Below are 24,473 nucleotides of genomic sequence, written 5' to 3' on the forward strand. Positions count from 1 at the left end.
GAATTTTGGCTTGTATCCAAGGATTTGAAGAATGTCTTAACAGACACAAATCTTAATAGTACTGGTCTTAAACACAAGGAAGTAACTACTGAGATTGAGAGAATTATTGGGCTTTAGTGGAACAAAGCTCTAAATGAAAATGTTTATAGCAATAATTGGGAGTAATTAAAGTATGAAATTGCTAAATACATTAGGAAATACCTTACTAGTGGCATAGCTAAAAGAAGAAGAGCAGATGAAAATGATATAATACTTAAGATTACAGGTTGAGTGAAATATATGAATGCAAAGCTGAAGGAGCATTCGTTAGATCTCGTCATAAGTGACTTGAAGAGGGAGAGCAGAACTCTGCATACTTTTTTAGACTAGAAAGACAGCAATCAAAACCAATTATATTCAGCAATTAAGAATTGATGGGTCAATTTCTGAAGATCCAAAGAAAATAGACAAATTTTGTGCCTGTTATTTCAGTGATCTTTACACATCCAAATGTCATCAAAATGCCTCCAGTTTTTTTAATTCTATTCCTAATATTGATCAGCTATTTGAGGTAGATAGTAATTTTTGTGACACCCCTATTTTATTGAATGAAATTACTAATGCTATAAATCACCTAAAAAATCAATAAATCACCAGAAACAGATGACTTAACTGTCGAATTTTATAAGCAATTTTCTGTGAGCTTAGCACCATTTCTAAAAGAAGTCTTTGCCGAAAGCATTGACAGAGGTTCACTACTGCATACTTTAAGTCAAAAGTCAAAGTAAAAAAAGATTATCTTTTGTTAGACAATTGGTGCCCTATCTCCTTAAATAATAATTATAAAGTCTTTGCTTTAAGTCAATAGACTGAAACCTGTATTAGATACCACTCATATCAATGAGAGTCAATCTGGTTTATGCAAAATAGGCATATATATCTCTCTCTTTTTTTTAGATTTCTTAGATTCTTTGTAACATGATTTTATTATGTCAGCTCTTTAAAAAAAATTGCAATTTCTTTTGCAAATCAGTCCAAACCTCATACACTAATGGAAACAGCTCTATTAAACTAAACAGTGGCACTTCCCTAAGATTTCCAATACTATCCAGCTGCAGCCCCGGAGCAGAAGCCCCTGACCTCTATCTGTGTAGCAGTAGCAGTCAGTACTATCCAGTCCTCCAAGGCTTCTGGGCTCTCTCTATCTAAATAAACGACTCAGTCACGAATGATACACGGACCATCATAGTTGTTTGTTTTTTAGTTTATTATAATGGCTTATAAAATTGATCCCGTGGTACATACTCCGATACGGTAGGTGGCGGTATCGACCTCAAAGCTGATATTGCAATCAGAATCAAGAAAACGAAGACGAAGAAGAAGACGACGACAACAACAACAGAGGCACTTGAGTGGAACAATTTGTTATATCAGTGTGCCGTGTGAATGATTACACTATGTGAAACAACGTGGTGTCAGGTACGTTACTAAGTTATACAAAATAATGTTAAAATAAAATATGAAATAATGTTGATATAGATGAAGTTATACATTCGCCATGTAGTTATTTTATACTGGCTTGGAGTAACCTTGTTGTTCCTGTTTCTGGGACCTAACAAGTGAAATTACTACACCCCTTGTTGATAACTGAACTGTACTTAAGGCATATCTTCTCCGCAAGACAGCGATGAAGCGTCGTAGATGCGTGGTGTAAAGAAATTGAGCATGAGGAGCATGTTTCTGGCACAACTTCACCTCCTTCCAAGATGCATGGAGAAGGAAAAAAGTCTAAAGAAAGTCGAAGCTCCAGCTATACTGGTAGTGTAGGAGAACATTATTACAACATATAGCTCTACCGGCATTTTCCCTGACATTTTATTAGGTCTTGAGGTGGAAAATTGGCTGTACAGATTTCTCTGATGATTGATCCCATGATCTCATGCAGGAAATGTTCCTGAACCTTTCAGGGATAGACTGCAGGCTTTAGATATCTTAAATTGTAATGATCCCAGGAGGTGCCTTGGCCAGTGCTTGGTTCTGTCTTTCATAAATGAACAGTACACCTGTAGCAGTTTTGGATGTTTAAATTTATGAGCTCTTGTTTCCTCCCTTTTAGGAGGAAATATCTGTTTACTTACTAATTGGGTTATTAGTAAAGATCAATAAATCAATAAAGTTCTAAATCAGACAAATTTCTGAATTTGTGGCTCAACGGCTCAATAGATCCATGTATTACTTCAAAGAATAGACATACACAATTGAGTGGATTTATGGATTTTATTAACTACACACTACTAATAAATGATGTATAAATCAATGTAAAGATAAACGTGCAATACAATATGAATTCAACAAATTGTTAATATAGTGGCATGAATGAAAGATGAGGGTGAATGATGAATTTAAATGAAGGATATGTAATTAGGTGGAGGCTAAGAAACTCATAACGTTTTATTGGGTTTTACTTTTCAAGAAAATTTGAATTACTCGATCTGAGATCAACTCTTGATTAAAGCAATATTTGTATCCTACATACTTTCATTCCTGGTGGGCCTCAGCTGTCCGTCCTTCAGAACCATGCATACGTACACGAAGTGGAAGATCTGAGAGATCGTCACAGGTCCGGTCGGGTTGCTGTGAGGATAATCCGGATCGGCTGGTCTTCTGTCAGACTGCCTGGCTCCGGTGGTTGAGCAGACTTTGTCCCTCTCGATTATGATGAGACGTTGATCTGTCCAAAAGCTCTTGCAGGTTGATGAAAGATGGAGGGAAAAGTCCAATTTAATCAGCTCACTGTTTAATAACTTTCTGGAGAGATCTCAGCGCTGGCCACACGTCAATATCCTCAAAAATGTCAAAAACAGACTGAATGTAAAACTTAATGACGTGCTTACTTTGAAGGCCTTTTCTCTGTACGTTTGCTGACAAAAAATACAAGATTACAAAAATTTACAATAAAATTTGGCGCGTAAACTAAGATAAAGAATAACTCAAGATTAAAAGAATAAGATAAGGTGACAAAAGTAAAAATGTGTGACAAATGCGTGGAATCTGACACACGTCACACTGACAGCTCTGACGAAGGCTGAAGCTACAGCTGAAACTTGTAAGCAGGTAGGATAACATCATTCCCATACTTTACCTGTCTGACTAAAAGAAACTTATGTTATAAGAGCACCATCATCTGTATTATCATAGTAACATAGTAATAATAGTAACCAATCAAACCTAAATAATAACGTTAATACTTGTAAGTTTACCTGCTCCCTGTGTAGTGGCAATCATCAGGTCTCCGTTTGCGGTCACATCTGGCTTTTGCGACCACCACGAATGATATGGGCATATTTTTTATTTTACCACTCCTCGGTTTATGCCATTGTTGTGGCACACTTGTGCAGGATTTTGTTGGGCTTTCTTGCTGTGCGTTTATGAGATCCAAGGTATAGATCAATCCCACTATATGGGAACAATATCCTGGCGCGCTGTAAACAAGTACAAGAGCGGGATATTGTTAGCTAGTTTAGCTAGCAATGGGCTAACAAATAGATAATGAAAACTAATTTGACATTAACTTAAATTTAAACAATATGTTGACTTACCCTGCTTTACAAGAACATTGTTGTTCCTGTATATGTTTGTCCTTCACGTGAAGTGTCAAGACGTCGGGTGCGTGAAGTTTGCATTGTGACCTGTGAGCTTTTCCCTCTATCTTAATGTTGTCCTGATTTATACTCCGCCAGCAGATGATATTGTGGATGTATCTCTTAAATGCATACTGAAGACCCTTCTGTCGGCTTCTCTCTGATATCTCCGAACAGTTTTTCCAGAAATTTGTTGTAATTTCCTTTTGGAATATCTCTTATTGATATCACTGAAAACTCTATTTTTCTTATGGTAGGAGCGAAAGCTTGACAGCCATAGCAACAGTAATTAAGGGGGGCAGGGCTTAGTGAAGGGTCAATTATGACCAGTGTTGGGTGTTACGCTTCCAGTTATCTGCAATAAGGAAATGAAGAAAGCTGTGGAGAGATTGACCTACCTGCCATTGGCATTTCATTCCCTGAAAATACTGCTGTAATAAGTGACTTACATCAAAACAATATAAACAATAGAGTGAAAAATTAAACGTTTTTCTCTCACGTCACGTTATATATACACAATGCTGAATGCAAGTGTGTGGACACTTTAGAATTTGCTATGGTTCTGCATGAATATGACCTAAAATGTCATCAGATTACCATCCAAGTCCTAAAACTAGAGACATCAGTTAAATAGATGACTGAAAAGGAGTTAAAGAAAATTATCCAATTTTACATATTTGTGCATGGCAAACATGCACCTCTGGGGTTATCAATTTGAAGGGGAAATTAGAGTCAGGTGACAATCAAGTGTGAGTCTGGGATGCCCTGTTTTATTGAAAGAAGAGAAATCTGGGTCTTCACTATCAACGTCTAAGTTTCACAACACAGGTTTGTAATATTGTGTCATGGCATGAACATAAGCGATTTCTAAGGACCTTAGAAGAAAAGTTGCTTACACTCACTGAAGCCCACCAACATCCCTGAATTGAGACTTCAGAAGAATGGGCAAAAATTCCTCTAAGCCAATGTGCAGGGCTGATGAACAAGTTTTAAGTTGTCACATCAGTTACTGAAAGCAAGGGTTTCACATCCTTTTCCACCACACAAATAGGAATGATAGAAGATGATTTACTGTAAAAAACGGTAAATAAATATACATCCTAAACAACAGTGAAATGCAGAGAGAGGTTAGATCTAATTTGGTTATAGGTCTGTAAAGGGCCGTTCACACTAAGAGCAATAGCTGTAACTATAAAGATAAAGATTTGAGCATCCACACTTATTAACTATAATAGCGGTGTCAAGCACGCTCTCCGTAGATAGATAGGCTTTTGATGAACCCTCACAGCTGTATGTTGTACGGAGACATTTTTAAAAAACAGAAGGGTTCACAGGCAGGTGTTGATTCAGTCAATCAATATTTATTTATATAGTGCCAAATCACAACAAAAGTCAACTTAAGGCACTTTACATATTGTTATGGAGATTTCCTTAATTAGTGGTAAGAGAGGAAAAACATGAGTTCAGTAACAGCTTCAGTAGTTCACAGCTTTTTTGATTTATTCTTGCAAGAGGGAGTTCAGTGATACATCACACAAGGCATTTTACAGGGAAGTCCGCTGAATCTAAGATAAGCAACTCTTTTTTTGTGATCAACATTTTTATTGTTTCTCAAATGGAGAGGGGGGGGGGTTACAGACATATCAAAAGTCATATGTTAAATTGAGAAAAGTAAGCAAAGGAAAAAAAAGAAGAAAAAATTTCAGGTTGGTAAGACAATACATAAAGCAACAAAAACATGTTCAGCAGGTAAATCATGTCAAAGATTGCCTAGTCGTCGTTGTCCCTAGCCCAAGAGATTATCTTGGATGAGAAAGAGATCCAAGCTTGTACAGTCATTGGTCATGCCTTATTAAGTCCGGCAGTTGTATGTTCAAGATTAACAGTGTTGACCAGGCTATGGATCCAGAATGATTTCATATACATATCTGGAGTAAACCAGTTTTTCAGAGTCGTTTTCTTTGCAGAGGTAAACCCTGCAAATATCATTTTGAACTGAATTTGCTTTAGATTGATATCAGAATTATCATAAAGCAGACAAAAACCAGGATTAGAAACATAAAAAATAAAAATCTGAGTTTACATGAAACCAGAATTTAGAGATAACTGGACAATCCCAAAACGTGTAAGAATGTTCCGGGTGTAGCAGTGTTACATATATGACAGTTGTTGGTAGTTTGCAATTTCATCTGAAATCTCCTATCGGGTGTGGTGTAGGCTCTGTGTATGGTTTTGAAGTGAAGTAGTTGGTGAGCTAGGTTCTTAGAAGTCATATTTAAATTGCCCCAAATTCTCTCCCAATTCAAGTTAATATTCAAACTCCCCAGCTCCCTGTTCCATATGGATTCAATTGGTAAAGCTTTGGCCCTGTGTTGAATCAGTGAACCATATATTAAAGAGACAGAGGGTCTGCCCAGTAATGGTGCAATCCATTGTAACATGGGATGTGAGGGGAGAGGAGAGTTCCAGGGAACTCCATACATTTTTAAGGCAGATCTTAGCTGAAAGTAAACAAAATAAGAGGACGCAGGAAGAGAAAAGCGTGTTCTTAAGTCTTGTATGGAGCAAAGACCTTGCGTGTTATATATGTCACCTAATGTATTCACTCCAAGAGATGACCAAGACGGTTGATGAAATGGCTTGTTACCGCATAATAACCTCAAGTTATGCCATAGTGGTGTATTCTGGCAGAATTTAGAAGGGGTGCCCATCCAAAGTTCTGCTTTCTTCCACACCTATATAGTTTGCAATGATAGGCCCAAAATTATTTTTAATTATTTTGTTTGTTACACTAGAGAATAAGATTTCTTGCAGTTTGTGTGGTAATATTTTAGCAGATTCAATCAATTTCATGCAGTGGTAGACTGTGGGTCAACCCATGTGCTGAGCGCTCTGATCTGAAAGGACCAATAGTAAAATTCAAAGTTTGGTACTGCCGACCCTCCTAACAGTTTGGGTCGTTGCAGTGTAGTCGAACGAACCCTAGGCCGTCTCCCATCCCAAATAAAACTGGAAATCATGGAGTGAATGTCTTTAAAATAATTTGGAGGGGGGCAGAGTGGTAGCATAAAGAAAAGGAAATTGAGACGGGGCAATACGTTCATTTTAATTGTATTAATTCTACCTTGAAGGGACGTCTTTAGATTTTTCCATTTATGAATGTCTGATTTCATTTTGCTTAGCATAGTGTTGAAGTTGTCTCTGTTAATTTTATTTATGTTTTTATAGATTGTTATGCCCAGATATGTACAAGAGCTTTTGGTCTGAATATAGGTGGGAATAGGAGCCTTTGTTTGTATATTATTTAGATGCATAAGTGCAGATTTTGACCAATTAATTTTATAGCCTGACAAGCTGCTGAAATGACTAAATTCCTTAATGATTGGGTAAATAGAGGTGTCAAAGTTATCTAAAAGCAAAATTATATCATCCACATATAGAGAAATAATATGATTATGATGACCAATTTTCATAGGGAAGGCTGTAGATTGCCTAATGGCTTGTGCCAGTGGTTCCAGAGATAAACAAAATAAAAGTGGTGAGAGTGGACACCCCTGTCTTGTTCCACGCTGCAGGGTAAAAGGAGAAGAGATTATGTCCCCTGTTAGAACACTTGCTAAGGGCGAGTGGTATAGTGCCTTGATCATTGCTATAAAATTATGTCTGAATCCAAAACGTTCCAAAACTGCCCACATTGATTTGGGTGTGTCTCTGCTACATCTATAATGTGTAGCAGCCTTCTCATGTTATCAGATGCATAGTGTCCCTTGATAAAGCCTGTTTGGTCTTCATTGACTAGAGATTGAATAACTTTTTCAAGGCACAGAGCAAGAGCTTTGGCATGTATCATAAGATCACTTGTAAGTAGAGATATTGGTCTAAAACTAGAGCACTCAAAGGGATCTTTTCCTTTTTTCAAGAGTAAGGTGATGAGTGCTGTTTTTTGATCTCTATGAAAGGTCCCACTCTTGATTGCAAAATTAAATGAATCAAGCATGAGTGTGCCCACCATGTCCCAAAGTTCTAAATAAAGCTCTGGTGGGAGGCCATCCAGGCCGGGCGATTTGCCTTTATTGAGACATTTCAAGGCTCTCTGTAGTTCATCTAGCTTCAAAGTAGCTTCCAGATCATCTTGATCTGTTTGTTCAAGGCAGGGAAGCTCCAATTTGTCAAGATACTGTTTACAAGTAGCATCGTCATAAGCAATCATATATTCATATAGATTTTCATAAAATGTTAAAAATGACTTATTGATGGACTGCGGATTGGTTGTAATTTTGCCATCAGGTTTATTTATTGCTGGGATGTGTGCTTTTGTTTCACGTTCCTTAAGCGTAAGAGCCAGCAGGTGACTGGGTCTCTCTGAGTAGTAGTACTTTAAGTTTTCTAACGATTCTATTTTGTTTTCAAGATTTGTGATCTGGGAAGCTTTTGTTTTAGCTAGAGTTGAGAAGAATGAAATACAGAAACCATGAATAAAGCACTTTGTGGCCTCCCATAACATTTGTGGATTGGAGCCTTCCTTTGTGTTAATATCTAAAAAATCTTTTAATTGAGTTTTGGGTGAACTAAGAAATCCAGAGTTAGTTAGTAAAGTTGTGTTTAAACGCCACCTGGGGGCCTTTGTCTTAATGTTGGGCAGATCAACGTTGCATGATAGTGCAGAGTGATCAGATAGTAGAATTGGTAAGATAGTAATGGATGTATGTCCGGCAAGGGCTAAGAAAAATATAATCTATCCGGGAAAATGTCTTATGTCTATTGGAGAAAAATGTATAATCCCTAGCAGTAGCATTCTGCATGTGCCAAATATCAACAAGATTCAAATCTGTGATAAGTGTATTCAATAGGGTAGATGAAGGATTGGCTATTGCATCTGAATTAGATTTATCAAGAGATGGATTAAGGACTGCATTGAAGTCACCCCCCACCACTAAAGAACAGTCATTTTGTTCTAATAATGTGTTTCCAATGTAAGAAAAAAAGTCTCCATCGGGCTCATTTGGGCAGTATACGGATGTGAACGCCAATTTATGATTGAATATGTTAACACGGGCAAAAGCAAGTCTTCCATTCTCATCATTACCAATGACATTTACCTCGCAGGACACTTTCCGGTTAAAAAGGATGCATACCCCCTTGGTCTTATTCAAGGCGCGCGATGATGTAATTAATCTGTAATGTTTATTTTGAAACCGTGCCACATCACATTGTTTTAGGTGCGTTTCTTGGATCAGGGCAATGTCCACCTTTTTATGATGAAGATACTCAAGAACACAAGTTCGTTTGATAGCGGAGTTTAGGCCATTCACATTGAGTGATAATATATTCAGTGACTGTGTCGACATATTGTATGGCTAAGATCTGTCTTAAAATATAAACGTGTTAGTATAAGATAGAGCATATGCATGCGAGCATCCTGCCTGTGCAGATGCCTCCATGTTGATGTTGTAACAAAGAGTATGAATATGTCTGTAACGGGGAAGGGGTGGGAAAAACTATATACAAAAACAAACGCAGACCGCACAGACAAAATACCTTAGGTCTGTACAAACATAAACATCGTCTGATACGTGACCAATCCACACCAACGCATAACTATAGTACCAGATAAGCCCACATAATCATAACATAAAAAAGATAATAAAAATAAAAATACATCACCTCTCGAGCTGGTCAAGCTAGGCTTATTTAGTATGCTAGTGTTAAATCATAGTGGAAGGAGCTGTCAGAAGAGCTTAGCTAATCTTATATTCCAAACATTCAAAAATACCTTAATAAGGATCCTGAGACTGTCCATTGCTACATAGTGCTAACTTGTATATGTAAAGTGATGAAAGATCATTCCTCCATGACCACTAAATTCCCTTCTCTGGCATGCAGAAGATCCCCGTGGCTCTTCTCTCTGATCAGATTTGAGGATGCGGCAGTAGCTCCACCGTCGCGCCGTACCGGTGTGGAGGTGGACCTCCGTGGAAGAGTGTCGATGAAATCTTCGGCGGCTTTGGGGGAGTCGAACATCTTCTTTTCACCTTTGTACTGCAGTTTGACCCGCGCAGGGTAGATGAGGAATGGCTCCAGGTTCATGTCCTTAGCTTTCTTCATGACAGAGCTGAAGCTCTTTCTCCTTGCTGTCGTCGCTGGACTGTAATCTGGAAAGAACAGGAGCGTGCTAGTTGTTGGTGCCAAAGAGGCTCCGTTGGGAGTGTACTTCACTGGATAAACTTGACGTGCCCCGTTAAGTATAGCCGATCTGTCTTGCCAACAAAGTAATCTGAAGATGAGGGTACGTGGCTTTTTTGAGTTAACCTCTCCTCCATACACAGGATGTGCCCGTTCAGTGTCAATGTCTCGGCCCACCAGTGAAGGGATCCACTTGGGGAGGTCATCTTTGAGGTAGCTGATTGCATCTGCACCCTCCACTGTTTCTGGTAAGCCAACCAACGTTACGTTATTTCTTCAGTTCTCCAGATCTGTTAACTTTGTGGTGAGCTGTTCTAGCTGTGTTCTTAGCTCAGTGGCCGATCGCCTATCCTCTCGTGCAGCTGCTTGAATGGAGTCCATACAGTCTTGGGTCCTTTTGGTAGATTTGGCTACGTGATCAAGTTCACTGGTAATCTCCTTCACAGTTTAATTAGTCTTTTGGATTTCCGTTCGTAAATCACGTAGTGCTGGGACTAGGATAGAGTGGTTACCGCCACATCCAGACCATGTTGCTGTTCTTTGAGGGCTAGCTTTATCCCATTAGCTATAGCTTCATCGAGTTCTTCCTTGGAGATGGCAGAATCCTTGAATTGTTTCTTTATAGGCGATTGTTCAATCTCCCTTTTCCGAGTTTCTTTGTTTGGGGAAGCATTCATGATAAGAAATCTGTCAAAGTATTCAAGGTATATGATAGGATTATTGAAAAAATAAGACTATGAGAGCAGAGCTAAAAACTATGCTGGCATCGCTGTCGATGGATCACGTCAGATAAGCAACTCTTAATACATTTGGGCTACCCCCCTTCCCGCTTTAAGACTCAACCCATTATTCTTTGTTCGCCTCGTGCATGACAGGAAGACATCAACCTAATCAGCACTCAAGGACAGCGCATGATCATCTCAAGCTGATGGAATGGATAGCTTGGTTAGCAAACACTAAAAAACAAGTAACTGGCAATGAAAGCAGGAGATACATAGTTGCAGATAGATCAGGACATACAGTTCTGCAGTTTGGTTGCATACAGAGTTAGAAAAACTATTTTCATGACATTCAGAAAGTGTATCTTGTAGGGGTGTGATCTCGTGCCACGATATCTCGCGAGATGACAATGCGATGATATTTCTTGTCGAAGTGAATTTTGTCTCGCGAAGCTATAATTAAGGGGCGCACCAAAAAAAGAAAAAAGGAAAAAAAAGATGATTGGTTTTCTATCGCTCATTCGCACGTCATGTCTTCTTTTTATAATGTCACGTGTGGATCATTAACCTTGTTACAGCTTCTACCTGCTGAAAAGATCTCAGTCAGAAGTCTGAGATGAGGAGAGGAGCAGGTTAACCTCAGGTCTCTACACTGAGAGCCTGAAGTAGGAGGAGCGGATAATCTAGCTATGGAAGCCTAATGATGCCAAAAGTAAAATGAGTCACACTACCAAATTATAACACAATTTATATGTTGTTCTACTTGTGTATTTATGGGATACAGGATTTGTGCAATTTACTTTTATTTTCTTATTAGCAATATATTATAATTTTTGATAATTGGATTCTTTATTTAATTTATATTTATATATTAGAATTGTTTCTACTCTATAATTTACTTTCTTAGTATTTGTGATTGTATCTAACTTTTGTATTTATGGTTGTTATTTCAATAAATACCAAAATTATCCATCTATAAAATGACTATATGCGGAAACCTTTTACAGTGCTGCATACTGCATATGATAATTATATATTTAGAAAGTAGAACTCAAGTGAGTCATTACCAGATGTAATGTTAGTTAAAACATTTCAATTCAATTTCCATTTTGTGAATTTCAAATAAAAGAAAAGTCATATATTTCCTCATTGAAATTTTCTTTAAAATATAGTTAAAATCTCACCTCGTCTCGATCTCGTGAACCCAATATCTTGTCTCGTCTCGAGAGCTGAGTGTATTGTCACACCCCTAGTATCTTGTGATTCTCCTTTAGACGACGTTAGAGTGGACATATATTTTCCATTACAATATAGAATGCAGGTCTAGACCCAACATTCCCACATGAACAAGCACTTGGCGACAGTGGCAAAGAAAAACTTCCAGAGGAAGAACAATAAGATTAAGAATAAAACAAAAGTGAGGAAGAGCATTAAGAATAACAGCTGTAATTAAACATACACAGACTATTGATGACAACTTACATGAGCTTAATGTGATGGGTGTGCATGCCTCTGTGAACACAGTCCTGCAATGTCTGGGTCAATGGAGGTCAGCTTCAGTCTCAGGTTTGGCTCAGCATCCACCCTGCTTATGTACTTAGTTTTTATGACAACAAGTGAAGAGAAGCCTTTCTCGCACAGATAGGTGGTTGCAAAAGGAAGGAGAAAGCGCACGGCCTTGTCAGAAAGCACAGGGTACACACTGTACTGCTTCATCCAAAAGTCCAACAAAGTGTGCTTTCTGAAAGATGCCTTCAGTGTTTCGTCACAACACAGCTCTATTAAACTCTCCTGCTCAACAACAGTTAAATGCAGTGAGGCCACGTGAGAGGTGTCGATGTTGAAAGGGTTTCTCATCCAGCTGCTAGCTTGAGCTTCAGGCATCACTGGGAAATAATTGCGGAACTGTTGTCTGAGTGATGCAAGGTGTGCAGCAATGTTCTCCCTGACTCCATCATCAAGCATCAGGTCATTATCAGACAGAAAACTCTCCAAAGCAGGGAAAGCTGAAACATCACCTGTCTTGACTTTTATTTCAAATAACTCCAACTTTTTCAGCAGTGCATTAATTTTGTCCTGCACATCAAAAACATTGGAGAGTCCCTGCAGTCCCAAATTCAGTTAGTTGAAACGTGAAAAAATGTCAGACACATATGCCAGCTGACTGAGCTACACAGCATCCTCAAAAATGTCTGACAAGGGGAAATTTGTGTCCTGCAAGAACATCTGGACCTCTCTGTGCAATTTGAAAAGCCTTGAAAGCACCTTTCTCTTGAAAACCACCTTACTTCAGTATGAAGCAAGAGTTGGACATGCTCACTACCCATCTCCTCGCAGAGCACATGAAAAAACTAAGTTTTTACAGCACAGTCTTGCCTGATGACTTCAGGTCATCAGGCATCTTCTTCACTGCCAGCGCCTCAAGGTGGATACTGCAGTGAGTCCAGCACATCTCAGGTGCCACCTCTCCGATGCGAGCCGCTACCCCCGCTGTTACGACCTGTCATAGCCCTTGCGCCGTCTGTGCACACACCTACACACTTTTTCCAGTCCAGTCCGTTCTCTTGGATAAACGCGTTCAGTACCTGGAATATGTGCTCTGCTGTAGTTCTGGTCTCAAGTGACTGACAGAACATAAAATCCTCCTGAGCTGCACCATCATATTCATATCTCACATAAACCAATAAATTGCCCATATCTGCAACATCTATAGTCTCATCAAGCTGTATGGCAAAATATCGACTGTTCTTAATGCACTCAATCAGTGTGTTTTTAACATCACCAGCCATGTCTTTTATCCTCCTTGACACAGTGTCATTTGAAATTGGCACCGAGTTTAACTCTCTGGCAGCTTTCTCTCCACACATGATCCGTGTCATCTCTTTGGCTAAAGGTAAACACAACTGTTCCCCAATTGTGTGCGGCTTACCGGCTCTTGCGATCCGGAGGCTGGCACGATATGAAACGTCCTGCGCTTTGGCTATTGGTGTACTAAAGGACTGAATGGTGGACTGTGTTTGGTTGTAAGATGCCGTTTGAGATGCGATGGTTTCATGCATTCATTGCTCAAAACGTCGCCACAGACCACACACTGCGGCCTGGGCTCTTCCTCTCTCCCACTCCAAGTAAATCCAAATTTGATGTAGTTTTCGTTATATCTCCTCACTGGTTTGTACCTTTTTGTTTTTGCTAGCAGCTGCACTGGGGGCTTCACTGGAGGCTTCACTGGCGCCACCAAAGTGCTGTTAGCACCTGCACCCTGCCCACACTCCTCTTCAGTTCTCGCCCTCTCCTGGTCCACAGTTCCCTTCGCAGACTGAAGCCACAACAGTAGTTTAGAACTCTTGATTGTTAAAAACCTCCGCCTCTTGCCATCAATTCTTGTCTGCTACTGTGAATAACTGTTGACGTCAACGCATTTATATTTATTTCAGTGATTCTTTGGCGTACCACTAGAGGGAGCCCCGCGTACCACTAGTGGTGCGCGTACCACACTGTACTAAATCATACCATATTTCATTTAGAAAATTGCTGTATTAACTAATTATTTCTAACATTGTTTGAGCTCTTATAAAGACTGTATTTTACAATATTGAATTATTTAATTTTAATTTACAATTTTTTTTACCTGTATTTAGTGTACTTATCCTCTTCCACCTTTGTTTTCCATTCCAGATGCAGAGCACCATGGGTCGGAGCAGCAGCAGCACAATCTCCTACAGTGTTCCAGTGGTGGTGTTATGCCTTGCTGCTTTACTCCTCAGCAACATATTGCTCTACCTGTATCTGGACTCTGTGTATCAGACTAATGAACAGCTGCTGGCCTCTTATATAGGCTGTACACCTCAAAACTTTAAAATGATGACCATGAAGAATTGCACCCCCTGGCTTCAATGTTCACAGATAGATGCCGAAGTACACAAGTTGAGGCTCATCGGCCAGGGAGCAGTTAAGAAGGTAGATGATGTTTGAAAGTCTTCTTAGTTTATTGTGTGATTGGATTAAAGGATTAGGGTGAAATATAACAAACAGATATCTTTAAGTCCTGTCGATTCCCCCTTCCTACTCTAATACAGGAATTATCAAAATTACAAGGACTTTAAATGATATTGTGGTATTGAAATTACTTTATCAAAGTGGCATTGAAACAATGGTAAAACATCTAAAAATGTTTTTAAAATGTTGTTTGTTATATTTATATATTAGAATTGTTTCTACTCTATAATTTACTTTTTAGTATTTGTGATTGTATCTAACTTTTGTATTTATGGTCATTTCCATAAATACCAAAATGATCCATCTATAAAATATCTATATGAGGAAACCTTTTACAGTGCTGCATACTGCATATGATAATTATATATTTAGAAAGTAGAACTCAAGTGAGTCATTACAAGATGTAATGTTAGCTCAAACATTTCAATTCAATTTCCATTTTGTGAATTTTAAATAAAAAAAGTCATATATTTCCTCATTGAAATTCTCTTAAAAATATAGTTAAAATCTCCCCTCGTCTCGATCTCGTGAACCCAATATCTTAGGATAGAGTGGACATACATTTTCCATTACAATATAGAATGCAGGTCTAGACCCAACATTCCCACATGAGCAAACACTTGGTGACAGTGGCAAAGAAAAACTTCCAGAGGAAGAACAATAAGATTAAGAATAAAACAAAAGTGAGGAAGAGCATTAGGAATAACAGCTGTAATTAAACATACACAGACTATTGATGACAATTTACATGAGCTTAATGTGATGGGTGTGCATGCCTCTGTGAACACAGTCCTGCAATGTCTGGGTCAATGGAGGTCAGCTTCAGTCTCAGGTTTGGCTCAGCATCCACCCTGCTTATGTACTTAGTTTTTATGACAACAAGTGAAGAGAAGCCTTTCTCGCACAGATAGGTGGTTGCAAAAGGAAGGAGAAAGTGCACGGCCTTGTCAGAAAGCACAGGGTACACACTGTACTGCTTCATCCAAAAGTCCAACAAAGTGTGCTTTCTGAAAGATGCCTTCAGTGTTTCGTCACAACACAGCTCTATTAAACTCTGCTGCTCAACAACAGTTAAATGCAGTGAGGCCACGTGAGAGGTGTCGATGTTGAAAGGGTTTCTAATCCAGCTGCTAGCTTGAGCTTCAGGCATCACTGGGAAATAATTGCGAAACTGTTGCCAACAATTAGTTGGATGCCAACAAGATATTATTACTCAAAGAAATCAAATCAAATGTGAGTTGAGGCGCTGGTAAGTGTATTTTGTTTCCTTTGTAGGTTGTAAGTTTTTTTTAGCAACAGTATTTGCAGTACTAATACAGGTCATCTCAACACCTTGTGGACATTCAAATTCATAGAAGATTAACACACACACACACACACACACACACACACACACACACACACACACAAACCAAAAACAAATACATGGCTAACAAAACAGACAAGAAACAAAAAGGAAAACAAAATAAAAATAGAAATAAAAGAGATCAACCTTGGTTTTATTTGATATTCAAGAGTACAATAAGAAGTGAGAAAAAACAAAACCTGTGGTGACACCCTTTGATAGCTGTTAATTCATTATTCTTTTACCATAAGGTAATAACTTGACCACTTGGACTAGTAGTGTCAAACTCATTCAGGTCAAGGGCCACATATAGCCCAATTTGATCATTTTCTGATCATTGATGGAGTGCCATCTGTAGCCAGGCTGATAGCACGGGCCCAGTCCACCCCAGCCCTGTCCAGCGCGCTAACAAGTGAGTTGAAAATGTAATTTGCTGTTGTGGTTAATGTTATCTGCACCAACTCAAGGAACTCCTCAGTGATATTCAAAGTCTCATTGATACCACAAATTAATATGGCCAGTTGAGCAATATGTCCGTGCTCTCATCAATTGCAACCGAACATTCAACAAATGACAAAATCTCCAGCAAGATCCAAAATCCTGTCTGCCAGAGTTTTATGTCAGACTGATGTTGGCAAAAGCCTGTTTGTCGGGACACTTCAGAATGCATGTCTTCATAAACTCACCCTCAGAGTTTGGCTTTGATGTTGATACTATTTCATTAGCAATAAGGTAACTAGCTTTTCCAGCTGCATCACAGATGTCTCGGCTATGGCTAAAAACAGACTGTTGTTTCCTCAAACCTACCAACAGTTCATTTATCTTGTCTGTTCTCAGTTGTCCTTGCAAGTTCTTGTGTTTGTCACCATATGAGTCTGACAGTGACGACTGTCCACACCAATGACGTTTGAGTAGCAATCTCTTCCTACAACAAGCAAGTCGTCATTTGAATTGTCCGGCGGCGGATTATCATTGGTGTGGACAGTCTTGTCACTCAAACATGTCTGACCAATGGGGAAGCATCCACCCACTGCGGGACATTTGTGTCAAAATGATTCAATCAAAAAAAAAGGACTCCAAAACTATTTTCACTTCAATTGGGAAAAAAAAAATTCAATCAAAGAAAAAAAGTGTTCAGATGATTTGAAAAAAGGGTTTCATTTTTGCATTCAAACACTGTTTTTGTTTGATGATTTTTTTTTTATTATTGAAGTGAAGGTTTCTTGGGTGAATTATTTTTTTTGATTGAAGTGATATTTTTGGGAATTGAATAATAAAGACACAAATGTCCTACCCATAACACAAAACACACAAAAACACAAAAAAGGTTAATTCAATCAAAGAAAATATTTTCAATTTAAAAAAAAAAAAATCACTTCAATCGAAAAAAACATTTTCAAAGAATAAAAGTGTTCAAATGCAATTTTTGGGGTCTCAAATATTTTTTTGCATTCAAATACTTTTTTTCTTTGATTGAACATGTTTTTTTTTTATTTAAGTGAATTTTTTTTTGATTGAATAATAAAGACTCAAATCTACCTTCCCAATTGCCATTGTACTGCTCAGTATGTCTTGTGGAGTTTAAACTCAAACACCAACTTTTTTGTCCCTCAGGTCTATCTGGCAGAGTGGAGGGGTCAGAAGGTGGCTTTGTCCAAACTATCTTCTCTCGATTACGTGGAGGATTTTCTCCACGGGCTGTCCATGTTACAGACCCTGCAGGGTCCTCAGGTTGTACAATTGGTGGGGTTTTGCCTTGAAGACCATGCCTTGGTCACGGAGTACCACCCACTTGGCTCATTGCTTAATTTGGATGGTGTTCTCGCACAAGAACATCAACAACGATACAACACATGGCAGAACCGACTGATGCTGGCTATAGATTACGTCTCTATCCTCCATTACCTCCATAACAGCCCAGCTGGGCGACGGGTCATGTGTGATTCCAACAGCCTGGAGAAAACTCTCTCTCAGTTTCTGCTGACAAGTGACTTTCACCTAGTAGTGAACGATCTGGATGCATTGCCTGAGGTGGACCCATCCAGAGGCTTATTGGTGAAATGTGGCCACCGGGAGCTCACTGGGGACTTTGTTGCACCAGAACAGTTGTGGCCTTTAAGAAATAAAGGAAAGCCTTTTTCAGATGATCTCATGACTGAGTATGATGAAAGAACAGACATCTGGAAAATTCCAGATGTGACACAGTTCCTGATGGGAAGGGTACCTGGAGGGGATTTAGTCCACTTCCATCTTTTTCACATTCACAAGGAGTGTAAGAAGGAAGACCCTAAGCTCCGCCCTTCCGCTCTGGATGTTTTGAAAGAATACAAGGTAGTCTATAACAGCATGGTGCGAGACAATGCTGGGTTTAGAGAAATGCTCTAGAATAATAACTCATTTAAAAAGACCATGAAATTACATTAAAAGTACAGGTCTGTATAGTACTCTATGCAAGTGATTATTCATGCTGTCCAGGTACCTTGCTAATCGAACCCACACAGTTTGACTAGACTTAACTTTCCCAACTCATGTCTGGCTGACTTCAGACACACTGAAAAAAGGACAAATATGAAAAGAAAGTTTTGGCAATTTTAACCAATATTGACATAGAAGGTTGATCTTATTATCAAAATGACACAAAATGCTGTTGTAAGAACATAAACAGTGAAAAAAAGACATGAACATTCCTGGGTTTTTTGTCTTTCTTTTTGGAATTACTATTGTTGTTTATTTTGAGTTGCATTCAGTGAGAAAATGCTATTTTTGTCATCATCATGAGGTATATACCTGTAGACAAAATTAAGGTCAGAACCTTGCAAATGGCTTGGTTTTGTGTCTTTTTTCAGAAATAGTGTCATACTGGGCTGCATTCATTGACAATCTTTGAAAACCACACAAAAGGCTGCTTTAAGAATAGAAACAGTGAAAACAGGACAGCTACAAACACTACTGGGTTTTGTGTGTCTTCAAGGCATATATGTGATCTTATCGTCAAAACCTTACAGAAAAAAAGGTCACGATTGCTGGTTGTGTGTGTCTTTCTTTTCAGAGTTTCTGTTTTGTATTTTGGGCTGCATTCAGTGAGAAAATTATTTGCGATCATTTAGGTAATCCTTCTTTAAGACCTCTCATTTCTTTCTTTCAACTCATTTTTATTTACATTGCACCAAATCACAACAAAAGATATCTCAAGGCACTTTTCACATGGAGCAGGCTTAGACTGTACTCATTAATTTTATCAGACCCAACATTCCCCCATGAGAAAGTGCTTGGCAATAGCAGCAAGCAAAAACTCTCCTTTAAGTGGAAGAAACATCAACTAGAACTGGACCGTAGGCGAGCAGCCATCTGCCTTGACTAGTTGGGTTGAGAGAGAAAGAACGCTGTGCTTTCACACGCACTGCATTTATAGTGACACAAACACACACATGCGCAGTCACTCTATCGCACACTCTTACTCGCTCACTCCAGATTCCGGGAGATTGGATCTCATTTGCGGGAGTCAGGGAGCCGCTATCAATATGCGGGAGAGTTGGGATGTCTGGATTACATTCTGTATATAATATATTCATTTCTGTGTGGTGGGGTCTATCATTTCTCAGTGTGAGAAATGACAGGTGTGAGGTGTGAACTGCTTGAATTGTGTGTGTCTCACAGTCAATGCATGAGACTTGAGAGGTCTGTATGATGTCATCACATTCAGATACATACACAGACCCTTCTCCCCCACAGTTCACGCAGCCCCATCTATATAGCAGACCTTCTGAAACCCGACAATATCATTCAAACAGTAACAAGCATATTCTGCCTTGTGGCATGCAGAGAGTAACCCCTTCAACATAACACTGGGTCTATTCCTCCTTGTAAGCCAAGTAGCCAGTCTAAACTGGAATGAGCAGTGCCCTGTACACAAATATACATACAATAAGGAAAATCTATAAAGCAAAATAAAAGGAAAGAAGTGACACGTTATCAGGACAGACAGAAAATAAAAAATAACTTTACAGGTACTTTTCCTGTGTCCAAAAGGAATTATTTCATAAGTCCCATAGGTAGCACAGTGAGAAGCTCTAGTCTCTTACTGCAGTGGAATACTACAGCAAGATAATTAGATGAGCTAATAAAGATGGTTTTGGATATAGTGAATGCTTTTCAGTAAAGACTTTTGCACAAATATAACACCATGCTGTTTTTTCCAGACTAATGATAGTAATTACACAACCATATAAGTACCTGAACAATAAACTGGACTGGACAGATAGCACCACTGCACTAAGAAGGCCCAGAGCAGACTCGCCCTGCTGAGGTCTTTTGGAGTGCAGGAGGCACTCCACGACTGCATAGAGATCACTGACCATAACCAACCTCAAGTGAAATGTAAATTGATGTACTGTTTACCACAAAACAGAAAACTTGTGGTGTTTCACAATTAGGTCATTAGTTAATGAAGCAAATATTTGTTTACTTATCAATAAACAATAGGCAAAACAATAATAACTTCTGAACATAAATTAATTAAACATGTGTGAAGTAATAATAGTAATAGTAGTTTATTTTTGGATAGGGACAGTGCATATTAATGAACATAAATGTTAGACATCTTTGTAAATATGCCAGATTATAGCAAATTTCTAATTTGCATCCGTTGTCCGTAGTCCCTAAATGTACTGAACAGGACTGAATTGCCTTTGATCTCTAAATGATGCCTGTAAATTTGGGGTGTATGTTGCTGCAGATGTCAGAGGTAGGTATGGAATGGCAGTTGAGCCCCTGTGGATGGTGGAGCATCATGATGGCCCTGCTGCATCATCAGAGCCAGGGCCGGCCCGTGGCATAGGCAGTATAGGCAAATGCTAAGGGCGCCGTCCATCCAGGGGGCGCCACAAATGGGGGAAGAAAAAAAATGTAACTTCCACTATCCTTAAAACTACTTGGTATCATGTCTTAATATGAAGATAATAAGTCCACATTAATTTAACTGCATAGCAAAGCCTGTTAAATAGGAATACTAATAATAATAATGATGACACGTTACTTTCCTAAGACGCCCCCCCCCCCCCCCACTAATTAGACTGTACCTGCTACCTGGGGGAGGATGGTCGTTTTTTAATGTGACCCCAAGGCAAGGCAAGCAATAGGTCATAACGTCCCAAGCTGTCTGGTGCCCAGGGGAGGAAAAAAAGAAAAGAAGAGGAGGAAAAACGAGACAAAGACAGAGGTAATGTTACAATAAAGATGATGTCATGACATTATTTGTGTGTTGCAGAACGACGATAACGTCGTTATTCATTAGCATAACATGGTTTGTTGTTAAACTGTTAGTTTTAACGCCAGTTAATGTTATGGAAGAGCCTAAGTTGTTATGGAAAATAGTAATGTAACTACTCCCACCTTACTTCCCAGCAAGCACATTTTGGTTGAAAAGACGTCTAAAAGACGTCTATGGTAACCGGTGAAAAGACGTTGAAAATTGGTTGAAAAGTGAAAGTTTTTTTACCGGCTATATGGAGACGTTTATTCAACTTTCACATAGAAAACATATTTCACCGGGAATTGCTGTATAGAAAATTCCCAACTTATTTAGTGTGCAGACATAGCCTATATAGTTTCATATTTATGATATTTTATTCAACATTAAATGCTTTGAAATTACGTTTTGTTTAGACGTTATTTCAGCTCCTCTCATTTATAGAAAAAACGTAAAAATAATCAATACAATCTCTGTAGAGAGCTACAACTGAGCGAATTATCAACCGACATCAAACAAATGTGTGTTTTGTGACACGTTGATGTTGTAACCGTTTTCAGACGGTTGAAAAGACGTTCAGACCTCATATCAACCTGTTTTCAACCGGGAATCAAACGATGAAATTAGGGTTTGTGCTCGCTGGGTTTCCTCAGGGAAATGTGTAAATATTAGATCTATTCAGCATTTTTATTAACATCTGGTTAGCTAACGTTTTCTTAGCTTGTAATAGTCAATCAAAATGCTATTCCTTTTCCACCCTTTTATTATAGTTGTAAGCCTAGCTGTATGTTGTGTTACAGTTCATATTGTCTAAAGTGTGTTTATAGTGTTAAACTTTACATCAGTGTTAAAGTGCACATCATTCATATTATAGCTAGCATAATTTAGCATTCCCACATTCTATATTATACTGCAGTTTACTACTTCTTTGCATTCTGCTAATCAGCATTTTATTGTAATGACAATAAAATTGAATCTTATATAGTTTGCATATCAGAAAAAGTACATTGTATATTGTACAGTATAGTGAACATCATGCATGTATCTCTTAGATTTTTCATTTATATTATTTCATTTCATTTTATTCTTGAAATCATATTATGTATCATATCATATTTATTATTAGACTGGTGTCACATACTCATCTTCTCTCTTCAGATGCACTGTTGAGGTTTCTCAGTCCCACCCCTGCAAATCTTGGGCCACCTACAGCATCAAGCGCTCCTCCTGTTGCCTCCACCTCAGCAGCACCACCCAGAAGTGATGCAGCAGCATGTCACTTGTTTACACTTTTTATTTTGTGGGTATCTTATACTACTACTTATACTACTACTACTTATCTTATACTTTATGTAAGCTATTTATATTACATTTCATATATTCATATCATATTTTTTTGTATTTCTTTCTAATTTGTTCTAAGTATTTTGATTGGGCAATTGCTTTCTTTAAATAAAAGAATGTCCAAGATAAAGCTATTCAGTTTCTTGTGAGTATGTACACCAGCAGTGGAATTTACTTCGATGCAAGGGGGGCGCCACCTAAAATCTTGCCTAGGGCGCCACATTGGTTAGGGCCGGGTCTGATCAGAGCATCATAAACCAGCCCTGGCTGCAGGTCAAAAAGGCTCCTTCCAGGGTCAACTCTTGAAGCAGGCTTCAAAATATGTGTTGTTGTTGTTTTTTTTTTTACATCTGTTTACATAAATATTGTAAATGAGTTTGAAGTTACAGCCCGACATTAATTATATAATAAAATATCTTCATTAAATCAAACCACATTTTTCTAGTTTCAGCCATTACATTTACATTTTTCCCTGTATTTTGATTGGTATCTACAGGGGGAAAAGCAGCATGTAATTCAGTTATACAGTTTTTAATTTGATCTCTTTGATATCAGCCTCAGTTTACTGTTAACTTTCCTATAGCCACATAAGAGGTGAATTTACTTACTCCAAATGCAATACCAATATTTCTTACTGCTGCTGCTTCAGATTAAAAGTGTTCATCTGGTGAAATATATGCTGATTTTTATAGTAAAGCAGCAAAGGAAATGCATTGTATTTGTCACCATAGTTACCACCAAAATTGATAGTTGATTATAAATGTGTCTTAAATTATTAGTAGGCTTCCTTAAAATACCGAGTGGAGTGACAGGGTGCAATTGGTCTGTTTACCTTTAAAGAGTTCTTTACAAAGGTTTTCACTAAATAATGTAACCTGAGAACCAGTGTCTACCAAGCATTTCACATCTATGTTGTCTACTTTAACCTCTGCTACAGGGCACGCTCTAGCAATGGTGGCTTCTGCGAGCTTGTGGATAGGGTCGCATTTGGGGGGTCCGGCCACTTGACCCACAGTGGCCGGTGTAACTAAAAACCCTGTGGGGCCTCTCTATGGGGGCAGTGGCGCTTAATATGGCCTGGTTCCCCACACTGGTTTCAAATGGGGCGGCCACGTGGATCCCACTTAAAGTCCTGGTTATTCGATGAGGTTCTAAACCTCTGTCTTGTCCTAGAGTCGTCTGAATAGGCCCTAGGCCGAGCTATGGGTACAGGAGGACATGGAGGGCCGTTAATCCCTGCTCGCAACTCATTTACAAGGATTTTTGCAGTTTCGGTAAATTGTTCTTTAACCTCTTTAAGTATTTCTCTACGAAAGCACGAAGGTCCTGCTGACCAGTTATCATCCTGTTCCTCTTCTAAAGCAAGAGCTTCTAATTTTACCTTGTCAAATGACAGGGCTCGATGTTTCCTTACTTGACGCTTCAGCTCCTGCTTTATTGGCCCCTCTCGTAGTCCCATAATAAACTGATCACGCAAAAGTATGTCACTATGTTCTAGGCCGGTATCATCTCTACGCTTTAACCTAAGAAACAATTCCCTGAGGCGGAGGGAAAAGGATCGAAGGGACTGGTTAGGTTCCTGTCTGCAATTAAAGAATTGAGCCCTTAAAACAGATACATGAGTCGAGTCCCCATACAATGCAGACAATACAGTAAAGATTTTTTGTGGAGTATCTCTACACTGTAAAAAAAATTACTGTAAAATAACAGTAAAGTACTGGCAGCTACAGACGCCAGCAATTTACTGTTATTTTACAGTATCCTTACTGTAATCTAAAAAACTGTTAATTACTGTTAAAATTATTACGGTAATGTACTGTATAGAATTTCAGCTTTACAGTATAATACTGTTGCCCTTATACTTATATAAGATTGTCCAGAAAGAAAGTATAATTCAGCCTGACTAGGCCAAGAATGGCAGGCAAAGTGTTATCAGGAGAGTGAACAGGATAAGATAAATGGAGACCTTTTAAATTTACAAGATTTACTCTCAATGGATGATGTGAAACCTGAAGTAA

At 38.7% G+C, this 24,473-nt stretch overlaps 1 protein-coding gene across 2 annotated transcripts; it reads left to right on the top strand.

Annotated features, from left to right (window-relative positions):
- The first annotated feature begins 1,358 nt into the window (after window positions 1-1,358).
- On the top strand, window positions 1,359-18,807 carry pomk (protein O-mannose kinase). 2 transcript variants are annotated; one of them, XM_053340029.1, is made up of 4 exons: window positions 1,364-1,458; window positions 9,947-10,051; window positions 14,198-14,479; window positions 17,478-18,807. In XM_053340029.1, the coding sequence occupies exons 3-4, from the start codon at window positions 14,198-14,200 to the stop codon at window positions 18,246-18,248; spliced, it is 1,053 nt and encodes a 350-aa protein (XP_053196004.1). In that variant the 5' UTR covers window positions 1,364-1,458; window positions 9,947-10,051; the 3' UTR covers window positions 18,249-18,807. The 2 variants fall into 2 exon arrangements, with proteins under 2 accessions (XP_053196003.1, XP_053196004.1); XM_053340028.1 differs by lacking the exon at window positions 9,947-10,051 and having other exon boundaries at window positions 1,359-1,458.
- The last annotated feature ends 5,666 nt before the right edge of the window (window positions 18,808-24,473 follow it).

The sequence above is a fragment of the Scomber japonicus genome, chromosome 19 (genome assembly GCF_027409825.1).
Source record: "Scomber japonicus isolate fScoJap1 chromosome 19, fScoJap1.pri, whole genome shotgun sequence".
Classification (NCBI taxonomy): domain Eukaryota; kingdom Metazoa; phylum Chordata; class Actinopteri; order Scombriformes; family Scombridae; genus Scomber; species Scomber japonicus.

Excerpts from the sequence above, each read along its gene's own strand:
- pomk (XM_053340028.1), top strand. The coding sequence starts at position 1,426 with ATGATTACACTATGTGAAACAACGTGGTGTCAG. Across the intron at positions 1,459-14,197 it reads GTGAAACAACGTGGTGTCAG|ATGCAGAGCACCATGGGTCG; the intron begins GTACGTTACTAA and ends TTTCCATTCCAG. Across the intron at positions 14,480-17,477 it reads GCCAGGGAGCAGTTAAGAAG|GTCTATCTGGCAGAGTGGAG; the intron begins GTAGATGATGTT and ends TTTGTCCCTCAG.